At 33.8% G+C, this 13,320-nt stretch overlaps 1 protein-coding gene across 1 annotated transcript in view; it reads left to right on the top strand.

The window, feature by feature from the left end:
• Positions 1-13,320, top strand: part of LOC123553799 (filamin-A-like) — a 117,157-nt gene that overhangs the window by 97,728 nt on the left and 6,109 nt on the right. The window contains exons 31-36 of the mRNA XM_053547300.1: positions 3,419-5,570; positions 7,415-7,558; positions 9,533-9,658; positions 11,137-11,283; positions 11,890-11,994; positions 13,016-13,195. Coding sequence (XP_053403275.1) covers positions 3,419-5,570; positions 7,415-7,558; positions 9,533-9,658; positions 11,137-11,283; positions 11,890-11,994; positions 13,016-13,195 — 2,854 coding nt within the window. The remainder of the gene's footprint in view (positions 1-3,418; positions 5,571-7,414; positions 7,559-9,532; positions 9,659-11,136; positions 11,284-11,889; positions 11,995-13,015; positions 13,196-13,320) is intronic.

The raw sequence follows: 13,320 nt of genomic DNA, 5'->3' as shown, positions 1-13,320 counted from the left end.
AATGATAATCAAGATTTGTATCAAATATGGATTTCAAGGTTAAGGTGTTATGTGATTGGATTAATGCATTAAGGTAGTTCTGCATGTTTGGATCGAACATTTTTCTACAATGTAGAATTTGATTAAACTCTGATTTTTCGAAACTTCAGAATATACATAGAAAATTCAGCAAATAAAAATGATAGGGGTTGTGTGCTTGATTTTTTGCTAGACCGATTTGAAAAATTTGGACATCATGCAATATTTCACAATGGGAGTCTATGGGAAAATCATAACTTTTATAACATTTTCGCATATAGAATTTTTTTCACAATGTAGATTTTGATGAAACTTCTCACAGTTGTAAATAAACACATGGTCTATAACTTAGTGAAATAAAATATGTATGTCCGTGTGCTTATTTTTACGATATTTGACCATGATTAAAGTGAACCGGACATTTCACGCTAATTTTAAGACATTATTTTGAAATATTTAACGTGTCATATGTTTTCACATCATATTTTGACTTTAGAAATAAAGTACCATTGCCATTTAAATAAATCAACTCACAGGTTGTCATTAATTCATAAAACGATTTTCATTTCCGTACGCCGAATCTAGGCTTTATTCTACGTTTTCCGGATAAATGACGTTACGCCATCACTTCCGGTTTATCAAACGTGAAGAACTACCTTAAGTAATTTAAAGAAAAACCTTGATGAACATTGCATGTCAAGTAGTAAAGTAATTAAATGTCAAAAATATTAAATCAGTATTAATTAAATTTGAAAATCACAGTGTAGTAGGTAAGTTTACATTAGTATATGTAAATTTATACATCGTGTGTTAATTTATCAATTGATTAAATATCAAAACTAATATAATAATCAGTTTGTAAGTTTATACATTGTATATCAATCAATCAATCAATCAATCAATCAATCAAAATTAAATATTTATTATATGTATTTAAGCTTAATTCCTTTTATGCCTCTGTAAATAGTCTGTTTTATTGAAGCAGGTACAACAGTTTCTGTCTCTGGCACATAATGTTAGAACACTGGTAAAATGATCAACTATTGTTACATATGTGATTAAAATACTGTTAACATATGTTGTTATTATTAACAAAATTGCACAGTTCAGAATCATCTTGCAATAACGAGAGTAATTTGTAATAATTATTTACAAGGATGCCCCCTGTCATGTACCGGGTATATAACTATGAGCGATCACAATTAATTTATGTCTCATTAAACAGCAGCCATGTAGCTTGAGTGATTATTTGCACCTCTATTATTGGCACTCTGGTTATGCCTAGGGAATCCATTACCATTCAGTAAATGTTTATTATTATAATTTGCAGTTGCAAAGGGAATTTATCATGTGGATCTTATGATAATCAAAGCAAAACTAGGCTATGTAAATATAGAATTGAGAAGCAGAAAAATTGTTTTCTTTACATCTCGCACATGCCGGATTTCTAGGGTTGTGACGCAACACAAGTATTTTCAGATAAATATCTTTTCAGTGTAATACAATAAAATTTGAATACTATCTTTTACATCTTTTTATAAAATGATCATTCTTATTTAGAAAGAAATGATGTCTTATTTCCCTGCATGCATTTTTGAAATGTTGTCATTTTACATTACTAACCTGTTTTCATTGAAATACTTATTTTGTCAGACTGAGTGGGAGTGTATTATCAGCTATGTCTCTGTCCTACACCAGGATACAATATTATAAAGCCTACTCAGTACTTTTCCACCTTGACAAAATGACTTCAATGATTTTCACAATTTGCATTACAAATATTTCATGATTATTTTCAGAATTTAAAATGATATCTGAATATCTGTCTATTTATGTAACAGATACTGACGAAACATTTTTTTATGCCTTTGATTAAACTGAACGTTTTTGAAATATAAGAAACAATTTTTTTCTTTTATTTTGGGCAAGTTATTCACATTGCTTCTAAACTGGGGTAAGCGAATTTTTTTTACAAAGCAATTAATCGCATTGTTAAGTCAGTGTTTTATTCAATCAGTTAGGAGCCTCTGTGGTGGAGTGGTTAAGTTCGCTGATTTCAAATCACATGCTCCTCGTCAACATGGGTTCAAAACCTAGCTTTAGGTGTAGAATTCTTCATGTCAGGAAGCCTTCAGGCTGGCTTGCAGGAGGTGACTGTTCTACCTACTGTTATGAAGTAATCCCAGAAGGGGCACCTTGGGTCTTCCTCCGCCTAAGTCGCTATATGACCTAAATTGTCTCTGTGTGATATTAAACCTAACCAAAAAAGAAAAAAGAAAATTCAGTCATTTAAGTTACAACTGTTTCTATCAGTTCACCAGTACCAGTAATTTCAATTTGGACTTGAACTTTAATAACAAGATGGTCAGTGTTTGTAGTAGACTTGAAAGACTAATTTATGTAAATTTGATGACACTCTGTTCTCATTTTCAAGTAGGTCAGTAAACTCAGCAAGAGCTGTTGACGATGTCTCTAATACTAATTTGTCAATATTCATTATTTATTGGGATCAGATATTACCAGTTATGGCCCATTTGTTATTTACATAGAGATTCAGACTACCAGGTTTTTTGTTAACATATATTGCTAAGATTTTCCTTCAAGCCTCTTTTTCTTGTGGAGCAGATGGAAGTTACTTGTTGAAAAATTATACTTGTTCATTACCGACTGCTGCTTAGAAAATCAGATTCTACAACATCACAATCCAGCAATTAATTGATTAATTGGTTGGTTGGCTTGTCAAGTTTTTTATTAGCCTTAATATGGTAATTTATAAATCTTTACCCTGCACCTCTGTCTTGATTTGGTCAGTTTATCTTAATTAAATTAAGGTTATACATATGCGATAATTCTTAATTCTTCGTTATCTTGAAAACTGATTCCTTAAACTATGTAGAAACAAATGGTACAGATGTTTTTCATACGATTTATTTAACGGTTTGTTTAGTTTAGCCCATAATTTATCAAGGTTCAAGACTCAACAAATTTAGAGAGAATAGATAAGATGACCTTTTATTGCCTTTTATAGACCTTCTTGATTAAAAGTGAATGTAGAAAGATACTGTCAGGCATAGATTTTGTTTGTTTTACTCTGATTTGTAAACATACGTTTCATATCTTTCAACTTCCATAGAATTCACATTCTTTGGTTCTTCATATATATAATGATGGGAAATTATTCACATTCGGCAGCTTTAAAAAGCACTGAATGAAGTACTTTTTAAGTTACTATAGGATTGATCTTTATTTACATTTTCTTTTATGTAAAGTTAACAAAATTATTGAGACTGTTTTTCTTTGCATAGCTTTTAAGTAGAATGATCGTAGGAGTGTACAGAGTTTGCATTGAATGGATTTAATAGTATTGAACATTTTAATGTGTATAAATAGAAGAGACTAGCAAAATATGTCATCCGTAACACAAGTAAAGTTCGAAATTAAACCGTCAGCTAGAAAGAGTGTAAATACTGGTAAATCGATTGGAAATGTTGCTAGCTCTGGAGTTAAACAGAACACTATTGGAGTTAAAAATGAAGATGGAAATAATTTTCATATAAAACCAGAAAATGCATGTGGTTCTGGCACTGCAGTCGGAAATAAAGTAACTACTGGGAAGACTTTAAAGTCAGATACTGCAGTAGTTAAAGATGTAGTAAAAGATAAAGGTGATTCAGCAGTAAAAAGGAATGAAAGTAAAAGAACTGTAGGAATTGTTATTGATTCTTTAGCTAAACAAAATGAAGCTGAAGTGATAGAAAAAACTGCTGTAGTGCAAGAAAAGTCAAAACTTACAGTGAAAACTGATAGTGTGAAGAAAGAGAAAGAAATTGTAAAGAAGTCGGATAGTAATGTTTCATCAGCCTCAAGTAAAGAAATTGTTTCAAGAAATGTGGTCCAATTTAGAAAAAGTTTGGAATCAAGGGAATATAGTTTTAAAAAGTCAGATAGATTTTCCTCCATTGAAAAACAAAATACGGATGGATGTAATATCCTAAAAGATAATGCACATAGCAATGATAAAACTGGAGTAGCATCAAATATAAATGCTGAGCGTTTTGCTGGCAGTACCCTAAATTCAGGGAAAACAAGATCAGAATCAAAGAGTAGTTTACACTTGACAGAGAGTATAAATAGAACTAGCTTTAGTAAAGATGAAAAGGTACCCACAAATCTTAGGGGAGAAAGTGGGAGTATTAAAGATCAAAATATTACCACCACCTTTAACAATAAAGCTGGTGTAAAAAGCAACACAGTAGTAGGTAGTGGATCTAAGCTAAACACAAAAAATGAAGTAGAAAACCCAAATGTGGTAGTAACTGTTGAAAAAAAGATCACTAATCCAGAAAGAGAGAAGATGTTGGCACAGGCTTTAAAGGAAGATATCATCAAAAAGGGGAAAACATTTTCATCGAATAATGGTCCAACAAGTAAAGGTCCAACAATGGACCAGGAGAAGAAAATGGATTTAGGAGAGGAGCCGAGTGTGGATGACAATGTTGTAGAAATTTCTATAAGAGACAATAAGCCAGATGAACCTGTGGAGTTTGCTGAACCTGCAAACATGATAGATGAACTGCAGAGATACTTACTGAAACGCTTTGGTCCAGTTGTGAACAGTAATGTTCAAGAGACTCAACAAACATCAAAATTTGTTGGTAAAGAATCTGAAACAATTGAAAACAAGGATAATGGAGACACTCCTAGTCAAACTAAACCAGAATTAAGTGTGAAAACAGATTCAGTTGAAGGTCAGGCAGTTGTTAAAAAAGCACCCATAAGTCCTGATGCATTTTTACCTCATCCTATATTTTTCAAAACTTCTATCAAAAAAGACCCAGGTTCAAAACTTCATGATCAACTTCTGAAAGAACTAGGATCAGTTCTGAAGAAGAAAGATGGTAAAGAAGACAATAGTAAAACATCTGATAAGGAAAATGAAAAAGATGATGAAGACAATGAAAAAGGGAGAGTTAAATTCCCTAAAAGACGTGTCAGTGCCAAAGGAAATAAAATACTTGGAAATAAAGCATTGTTAGCAAATCTGGAAAATCAGTTGCAGAGAACTTTGCATAAAAATAAAATCTTTCAAAGACAGAAATTAAAAGTAGTGGATTTAGAGACTATAGAAGTAAATGAAAGTGAAGGCCATAACTTGTCATCAACTGAAAAAGATGACAATGCTGAGGCCACTGTACACCCAGGTGCTAAACTTATACTAGACACAGAAAAATTGCACAAAAGTGAGGATGACAATGTTATAAGTGCCATAAATGAATTAGATATGTCTATAAATGAACATTCAGTAGATTCTAGTCAAAAAGTGAACAGACTGCATTCTGATCATATGTCGTCTGCTGCAAAGGTTGATGGGGCTGAACAGTCTGAGAATCAGGAAATATTTGTTTATGCATTTGAAAATAAAAGTGGTAAGACAGAGGGCGTTGTTTGTAGTGTAGAAAAACGTCAGTCTACAAGTGACTCCCTTGGAAGACCCAGAAAATACCTCACTTGTATCAATATAGTGGCAGAAAAAGATGCGGTCTTAGATGAAGGTAATTGAAGAATCTCTTGATTTGATTGCATTGTTTGAAAAAATGCCTTTACATGTATTTGTTTGTTGCCATTGAAAATACAAGTTCTCCTTATGTTTAAGTTTCCCTTGCAATACTCTGTGATTAGCTTGCTGTTGATTCTGTGTGCATAAGCTTTCCACACTCCCTCTCTCCCCTTTTCCCACCAATACAGCATCATTTATGTAATGGTGTATCATACCTGATCATTACATGCATGCACTAGGATTTATTGCCAAAAAGATGGAATATATACATCACATCCATTTTTTCATGTTGCATAATACATGCATTATTGAATCTATCTTAGATTAACACCTGCCTATGACTGAAATAATGTATGGAGGGACACCGACCTTGGGTCTTCCTCGACTGTTTAAGCTGGAAAATTGTGGACTGTGCCAGTGTAACTTCAAACCAATGATACCATATACCTTGCTGCATTAAGAGTGTAGTGAAGTGTACAGTGGAGTGTATGGTGTAGAAGAGTGTATGGTATAGTAGAGTGTACGATGTAGTAAAGTGTATTGTGTAGTAAATTGTATGGTGTAGTTGAGTGTATGGTGTGGTAGAGTGTATGGTGTAGTAGTGTGTACGATGTAGTAAAGTGTATGGTGTAGTAAATTGTATGGTGTTGTAGAGTGTATGGTATAGTAGAGTGTACGCTGTAGTAAAGTGTGTGATGTAGTCAAGTGTGTGATGTAGTCAAGTATATGGTGTAGTAAAGTGGTAGTAAAGTGTATGGTGTAGTAGAGTTTATGGTGTAGTAAAGTGTATGGTATAGTAGAGTGTGTTGTATAGTAGAGTGTATGATGTAGTAAAGTATATGGTGAAGTAAAGTGTATGGTGTAGTAGAGTGTATAGTATATTAGAGTGTATGGTGTAGTTAAGTGTATGGTATAGTAGAGTATATGGTATAATAGAATGTATGGTATAGTAGAGTGTATGACGTAGTTAAATGTATGGTGTAATAGAGTGTATTGTGTAGTAAAGTGTATGGTATAGTAGAGTGTATTATGTAGAAAAGTGTATGGTGTAGTTAAGTGTATAGTGTAGTAAAGTGTACGGTGTAGTAGAGTGTATGGTATAGTAGAGTGTAGTGTATGGTGTAGTAGAGTGTATGGTATAGTAGAGTGTAGTGTATGGTGTAGTAGAGTGTATAGTATAGTAGAATGTATGGTGTAGTAAAGTGTATGGTGTAGTTAAGTGTATGGTGAAGTAGAGTGTATGGTATAGTAGAGTGTATGATGTAGTAAAATGTATGGTGTAGATAAGTGTATGGTGTAGTAGAGTGTGTGATGTAGCGAAGTGTATTGTGTAGAAAAGTGTATGGTGTAGTAGCATGTATGGTATAGTAGAGTGTACGATGTAGTAAAATGTATAGTGTAGTTAAGTGTATGGTTTAGTAAAGTGTATGGTGTAGTAGAGTGTATGATGTAGTAAAGTGTATAGTGTAGTTAAGTGTATGGTGTACTAGAGTGTATGGTATAGTAGAGGGAATGGTGTAGTAAATTGTTTGGTATATAATAAAGTGTTTGGTGAAGTAGAGTGTTGTAGAATAGTAGAGTGTTTGGTGTAGTAGAGTGTATGGTAAATAAAGTGTAAATTATAAAAATTAGGTAGGGAAGTTCTCTGAAGGGCCTGTAGAATAGAAGCCAGCTAGCTTTAGTTCATACCCATGAAATATCAACTTGAATAGAATTGATTTATGATTTATTATATTGAATACATGCTTTGTAACTTCAGTTACATTTTTCCCCTAATTTGAAACTGCAGGTATTTTCATAATGGACATGTTCTAAGATTTTTTCCTTGAATGATTTCAGGTTGTCCATTTACACAAGATATTGCAGATGGTGGATTACCCAGTGCCAGTGGAAGTGGACTGTTCTTTGCCGAGGAAGATAAACCAGCTAACTTTAATGTTGAGGTTGGACGTAGGAAAGGCGATCTTAGAGTATCTGTCAGTGGTATGTATCATGTAATTTAGAGCTGTCATGCAGATAATACCTAACCATGTAATATGATAGGAACACACTTTATTTGTATTGGAATAATTGGAACTATATCAAAGCCATTCTACTTCCTTTTTAATGTTAAGTTGATTTTTTTATACAGAGGAAGTTTTTTTTTTGTTTTTTTTTTAAATGGATGCATTATCTTTTCTTTTACACATTTTTATTGAAATGACTCACAGGTAGCTTAGGTTTGGGCCTCGCATCTATATTTTACTCTTTGCCTTAGAAATTTGCATGCCCTTTAACATTTTTGTGTGTTAGGGGAGCACATAGATTTGCCATTATTTTATTGTCAGAATTTGTTATGCCTTGTAGGTCTGTTGTTCATCATGTGAAGTTATGCACCTTCAGTTTCATTCAGGATTTACCCCCTGCAACACCATCCTACCCCATGCACCTACTCCATTCTACCCTATGCACCTACCCCATGCACCCACCCCATCCTAACCCATGCGCCTGTCCCATCATACACCATGCATTTACCCCATCCTGCCAAAAATATTGGATCCTATTCTTACCCATGTTTTCCTCATTTTAAACAAATGAACAAATATTTCATTAAGAACTTCCATAATGGGAAAGAATATACCTGCATTTGTAGGGAGCTATTCACTCCAAAGAGGTGTATAACCTTTTTGCAAGATATTTTCATTCATCAACATGTTTTGCTGCTAGGTATTCTAAAAATCTCATTAAAATGTAGGGCATCTATCTGGTTGAATGTTTACTCTAAGATTTAAATATTAATGAGTACAGGTTGTTGTATATATCATAGGCAGACCTGTTTTTTCCTTTAAAGAAAAAATCTTTTAACTTGATAGGCAGGCCATTATTCTTTAAGATTATATATTAATTACCATGAAGAATTTTTGTATTCAAGGTTGTAGTTAATGTTTAGAATTATATTTTCCAAAAAATAAAGAGGAATTTTAAATTTGCATAGGAGTTAAAAGAAAAAAAACTTAACATTGTTTAATATTAATAACAAATATTTAGCAAAGTATTATTACGGACATATTTGATATAAATTTAGTTCTAGTTTGCAAAACTAAAGAAATGGCTATATGAGGAAACAAATCTTCAGCTTTATAATTTACAGACTACTGTATCCCCACAAATTATTTTTAGATATTTTTTGTTGGTATATTTGGGGGGGGAGGGAGTGGAGACGGGGCAGGGGTACATTGTGTAAATGGGGTGTTTATTTGATCGTATACCATAGTTAATAAGATTAAGATAATACTAAGTAAACCAAGATTTTAGTTATAAAGCAATTATATTTATGTGCTTATCTGTGTAATAGCGTATAACATATTTTTGACCTTCTCTAGCATGGCTTTATTAGGCCTTTTACTATATATTAAGGGGTGTTTTAATTCACAGGGTTGATATAATATACTAGATATTTTACTGATCTGATTTACTTTTAATATTTACTGTTAATTAAACCTCTGTATATATATAAACACCCAGAATGGTGTTTATTTACACAACCTGATGGTCTTTATACAGAGGCTAAAAAACACTGTTGATTAATCAGAATGTGTAATATAACTTGTGGTCTTAATGCAAGGTGGTCTTTGTTTATCTTTGTAAAAAAGTCACCTTATTTCAGCCAGCTTTGGCACTTAAGAAATTTACTGTATTATTAAAAGTTTGTAACTCAGGCGCTTCAATAACTTAATGAATGTAGCAGTTAATTAAATTGATATTAGCAGTTGTTTATTTTAGAACTCATTTTATACCTTAATTATTCATGATGATATAAGGCTTATTTATTTAAATGTTTCATTGAATTCCAGTCATTATTGATTTGTTCAAAATTGTCTGGAATGTACATAATACAAGGAAACTTATTCATGTAAGCTCATATCACAGACATATTCCAAGAACTGTATTACATTCACTGTTTGTGATCCATTTCAGGTCCAAACTCTATTGCCAAATGTAGTGTTGACCCTCAAGCGGATGGTTCTTACAATGTGACCTACATCCCAGTGGAAACTGGAATTTTCGATATCAGTGTTACATGGAACAGCACAGATATACCGGGTAAACGTCATGTTTGACAAAGATTTAATATTGTTCAGCACTGCTGCCAGATTTTGTATGTTGACATTATTTTACATCATTATGTTTATCCTGAGAAAAATGCTTGTTGAAAATAGAGTAACTATTGTTTCTGTCTGGTGTTATCGGAATTAACAAAGTCAGTCTCAGTTTGACCGTGTTCAGTACAGTCCTGTACAAACACAGTTTCATTAAGTATATGCATACAATATTTATGCCCCCCTTTGAAGGAGGGGTATATTGTTTTGCAGATGTCGGTCGGTCAGTCTGTCGGTCGGAATGTAGACCAATCCGTTTCCGGATGATACTCAAGAACGCTTTGGCCTAGGATCATGAAAGTTGATAGGGAGGTTGGTCATCACCAGCAGATGACCCTTATTGATTTTGAGATCTGTATGTCAAAGGTCAAGGTCACAGTGACCCTGAACAGTAAAGCAGTTTCCGGATGATTACTCAATAACGCTAAGGCCTAGGATCATGAAAGTTGATAGGGAGGTTGGTCATGACTAGCAGATGACCACTATAGATTTTGAAGTCAGTCTGTCAAAGGTCAAGGTCACAGTGGCCACGAACAGTTAAAGGGTTTCCGGATGATAACTCAGGATTGCTTGGGCCTAGGATCAAGAAAGTTGATAGGGAGGTTGGTCATGACTAGCAGATGACCCCTATTTATTTTGAGGTCAGTATGTCAAAGATCAAGGTGACAATGACCCGGAACAGTTAAAAGGTTTCTGGATGATAACTCAAGATTGCTTGGGCTTAGGATCCTGAAACTTGATAAGGAAGTTGTTCATCACCAGCAGATGACCCCTATTGATTTTGAGATCAGTAGGTCAAAGGTCAAGGTCACAATGACTGGGAACAGTAAAATGGTTTCCGGGTGATAACTCAAGAACGCTTGGGCCTAGGATCAGGAAAATTGATAGGGAGATTGGTCATGACCACCAGATGACCCCTATCGATTTTGAGGTCATTAGGTCAAATTTCAAGGTCACATTGGCCAGGAACAGTTCAACAGTTTTGGACGAAAACTTGAGAACGCTTAGGCCAAGGATCATGAAACTTGATAGGGAGGTTGGTCATGACCAGTAGATGACCCCTATAGATTTTGAGGTCAGTAGGCCAAAGGTGAAGGTCACATTGACCCGGAATAGTTAAACCCTTTCGGGATGATACCTTGAGAACGCTTGAGCCTAGGATGACAAAACTTAATAGGGAGATTGATCATGACCAGCAGATGACCCCTGTTGATATTTTAGGTCAGTAGGTTAAAGGTCAAGGTCAGATTGAACCAGAACAGTAGAACTTTTGTTTACAGTGAGCATATAATTTCTGCTCCTTGTGCAATTACTGAATGCATCAAGGAGGGCATTTTGTGTTCAACAAGCTCTTGTTACTAGAGACTTCTGGCACTAATTTTGGCAGTGAACATTCTAATATGAATTAATTCCATTTTACAGGGAGCCCATATCACCCGAAAGTAGTTGATGCAAGAAAAGTACGAATAATTGGCGGGTGGCAACATTTTATGGACAGTAACGAGAGAGTGAATCTTGTTGTTGGTGAACGTAAACAATTACCGTTTGATACTGCTGAAGCTGGACCTGGTAAGTCCCATGTTAAATGTTTGTTTTTTTCTTTACATTGTCAGTGTATGGTATGAAAAACTCATATGAAAAACATTTTAGCTTGTCTGATTTTTGTAAAAAATCTATGGGGTATTGTTTTCACTTGTCGGTGTCAGCGTTGGTTAAAATTAGGTCCACCTTTTCTCAAAACCTGCTGCAGCTTTGAAACTTTGCATACTTGTTTATCATCACAAGGTGACTTAATAGGCTAAAAACCATAACTCTGATTTGCATTTTGTCAAAATTATTGCCTTTTTGTACTTACAAAAATTTGAGTTTCATAGTTAAAATTTTTGTTTTGGTCCACCTTTTCTCAAAAGCTATGAGAGGTACATCTTTCAAACTTTGCGTGCTTGTATATAGGCCAAGAACCATAACTCTGATATGCATTTTGTCAATATTATGGCCCTTTTTGTTCTTAGAAAACCAGAAATATAACTATTTTCTTACATATTGTCCAGCACTTGCAGACGAGTGATGGCACCCATAGGCGTAGCTCTTGTATGGAATATATTGTTTTACATATTTCATTTATTCAAAACTGTTACGTCACTCCTGTGTTTCATGTAGCATTGTTGTTTTAAGGAACATTAAGGGCAGAAGTTAAGGCACCTTCACGGACTCTGGATGTAGACATTGACAACCATACAATGGGAAAGTCTGTCGTGGAGTTTGTTCCGGAAGAAGAAGGTAAGGTTTTCCACTTCTCATTTCTTCTTTCTATCCTGTTTTCCCCTACTCATGCCCTTGGTAATGAGAAGAGTGAAGAGATTAGTAATGAGTGTAACTGTAAATAATGAAATATTTTATTGTTTGAAACCTGTATATAATTTGTTGTTCATTGTGTTATATTGTTATATGATAAATCTGTTTAAGTAAAAAAAAAGTCTGCAAAAATATGTCATTTCATAAAGCAATTACTGTAATGGTTTGCCAGTCTGTAGTCAAAACTATAACACTTAGATGCATAGAATTAAAAAAAAATCCGATTTCAGGGTTAACTTAACAACTGATATTTCGATTTTGCAAAATTAGTCACATTTTAGGGATTTGAAACCAGTAGCATAACTTTCCTAACTGCAATACACTTGTCAATAATTACTGAAATATGACAGTTCTGCATCTCACACAATAAATAGTTTGAGTATATTTACAAATTTGCATAACCATATTTCATGAATGGGTATTGACTTTAGAAATCTATATGTGGTTTGCTTATCATAAATCGTTAATGTTTAAATATGATAAAGCAGAGAAGTGAATATAGATGATATAATGTTGTTGTTATATTATTCATTATGCTGTTTATATTTTATGCCAGTTTTATGCTTCATAATTCAACAAAGTCTAGAAAAACAGATTCCTAAATTCTTTTTGATCTGTGGAAATGTATAGTATTTCAATTTCTTAAATATTTTGCTAAGTTACTGTAAATCATATTTTTGTTGGAATAAAACTTTATAGTTTGAGTGAGTTTCAGTCAAATAGCTTTTAAAGGTGTGCGCTAAAATTTCATATACTATATGAGATGAGTGAAATTTTTCCCAAGAATAGAATTTCTTCAAACTTTCGATATATTAGAAACAAAAATATGCAATAAAAGTCATCGGTCACCAGTATTGAAAAAGAGTTATCTGCCCTTGAAAAGGACATTTTTTTGGGGGAAAAGCTAAGACCAGGTCTGATTCTATTTTGTACTGCTGTTCTATAGGTGCACATTACATTCATCTGTTCTGGTCGGATATTCCACTTGTGAACTCGCCGTTCCTCGGCTTTGCTGTACAGCACACACCAGATGCCAGCAAACTGATCTTGACTGGGCGGGGACTGAAGGAAGCGGTGGTCAGAGAAGAGGCAGAGTTTGTTATTGATGGTTCACAGGCAGGCAGAGGTACAGTACACTGGCTTTGTGTTTTAATATCTGAGCTGTTTTAAATAATGCATAATGACGAAATATTATGAAAACTCGGGATTCTATTTCAAATAATTTTACATGACATTTCATTATGTGACTGT

This window comes from Mercenaria mercenaria, chromosome 7 (genome assembly GCF_021730395.1).
Source record: "Mercenaria mercenaria strain notata chromosome 7, MADL_Memer_1, whole genome shotgun sequence".
NCBI lineage: Eukaryota > Metazoa > Mollusca > Bivalvia > Venerida > Veneridae > Mercenaria > Mercenaria mercenaria.
This window is presented reverse-complemented; position numbering and strand designations above follow the sequence as displayed.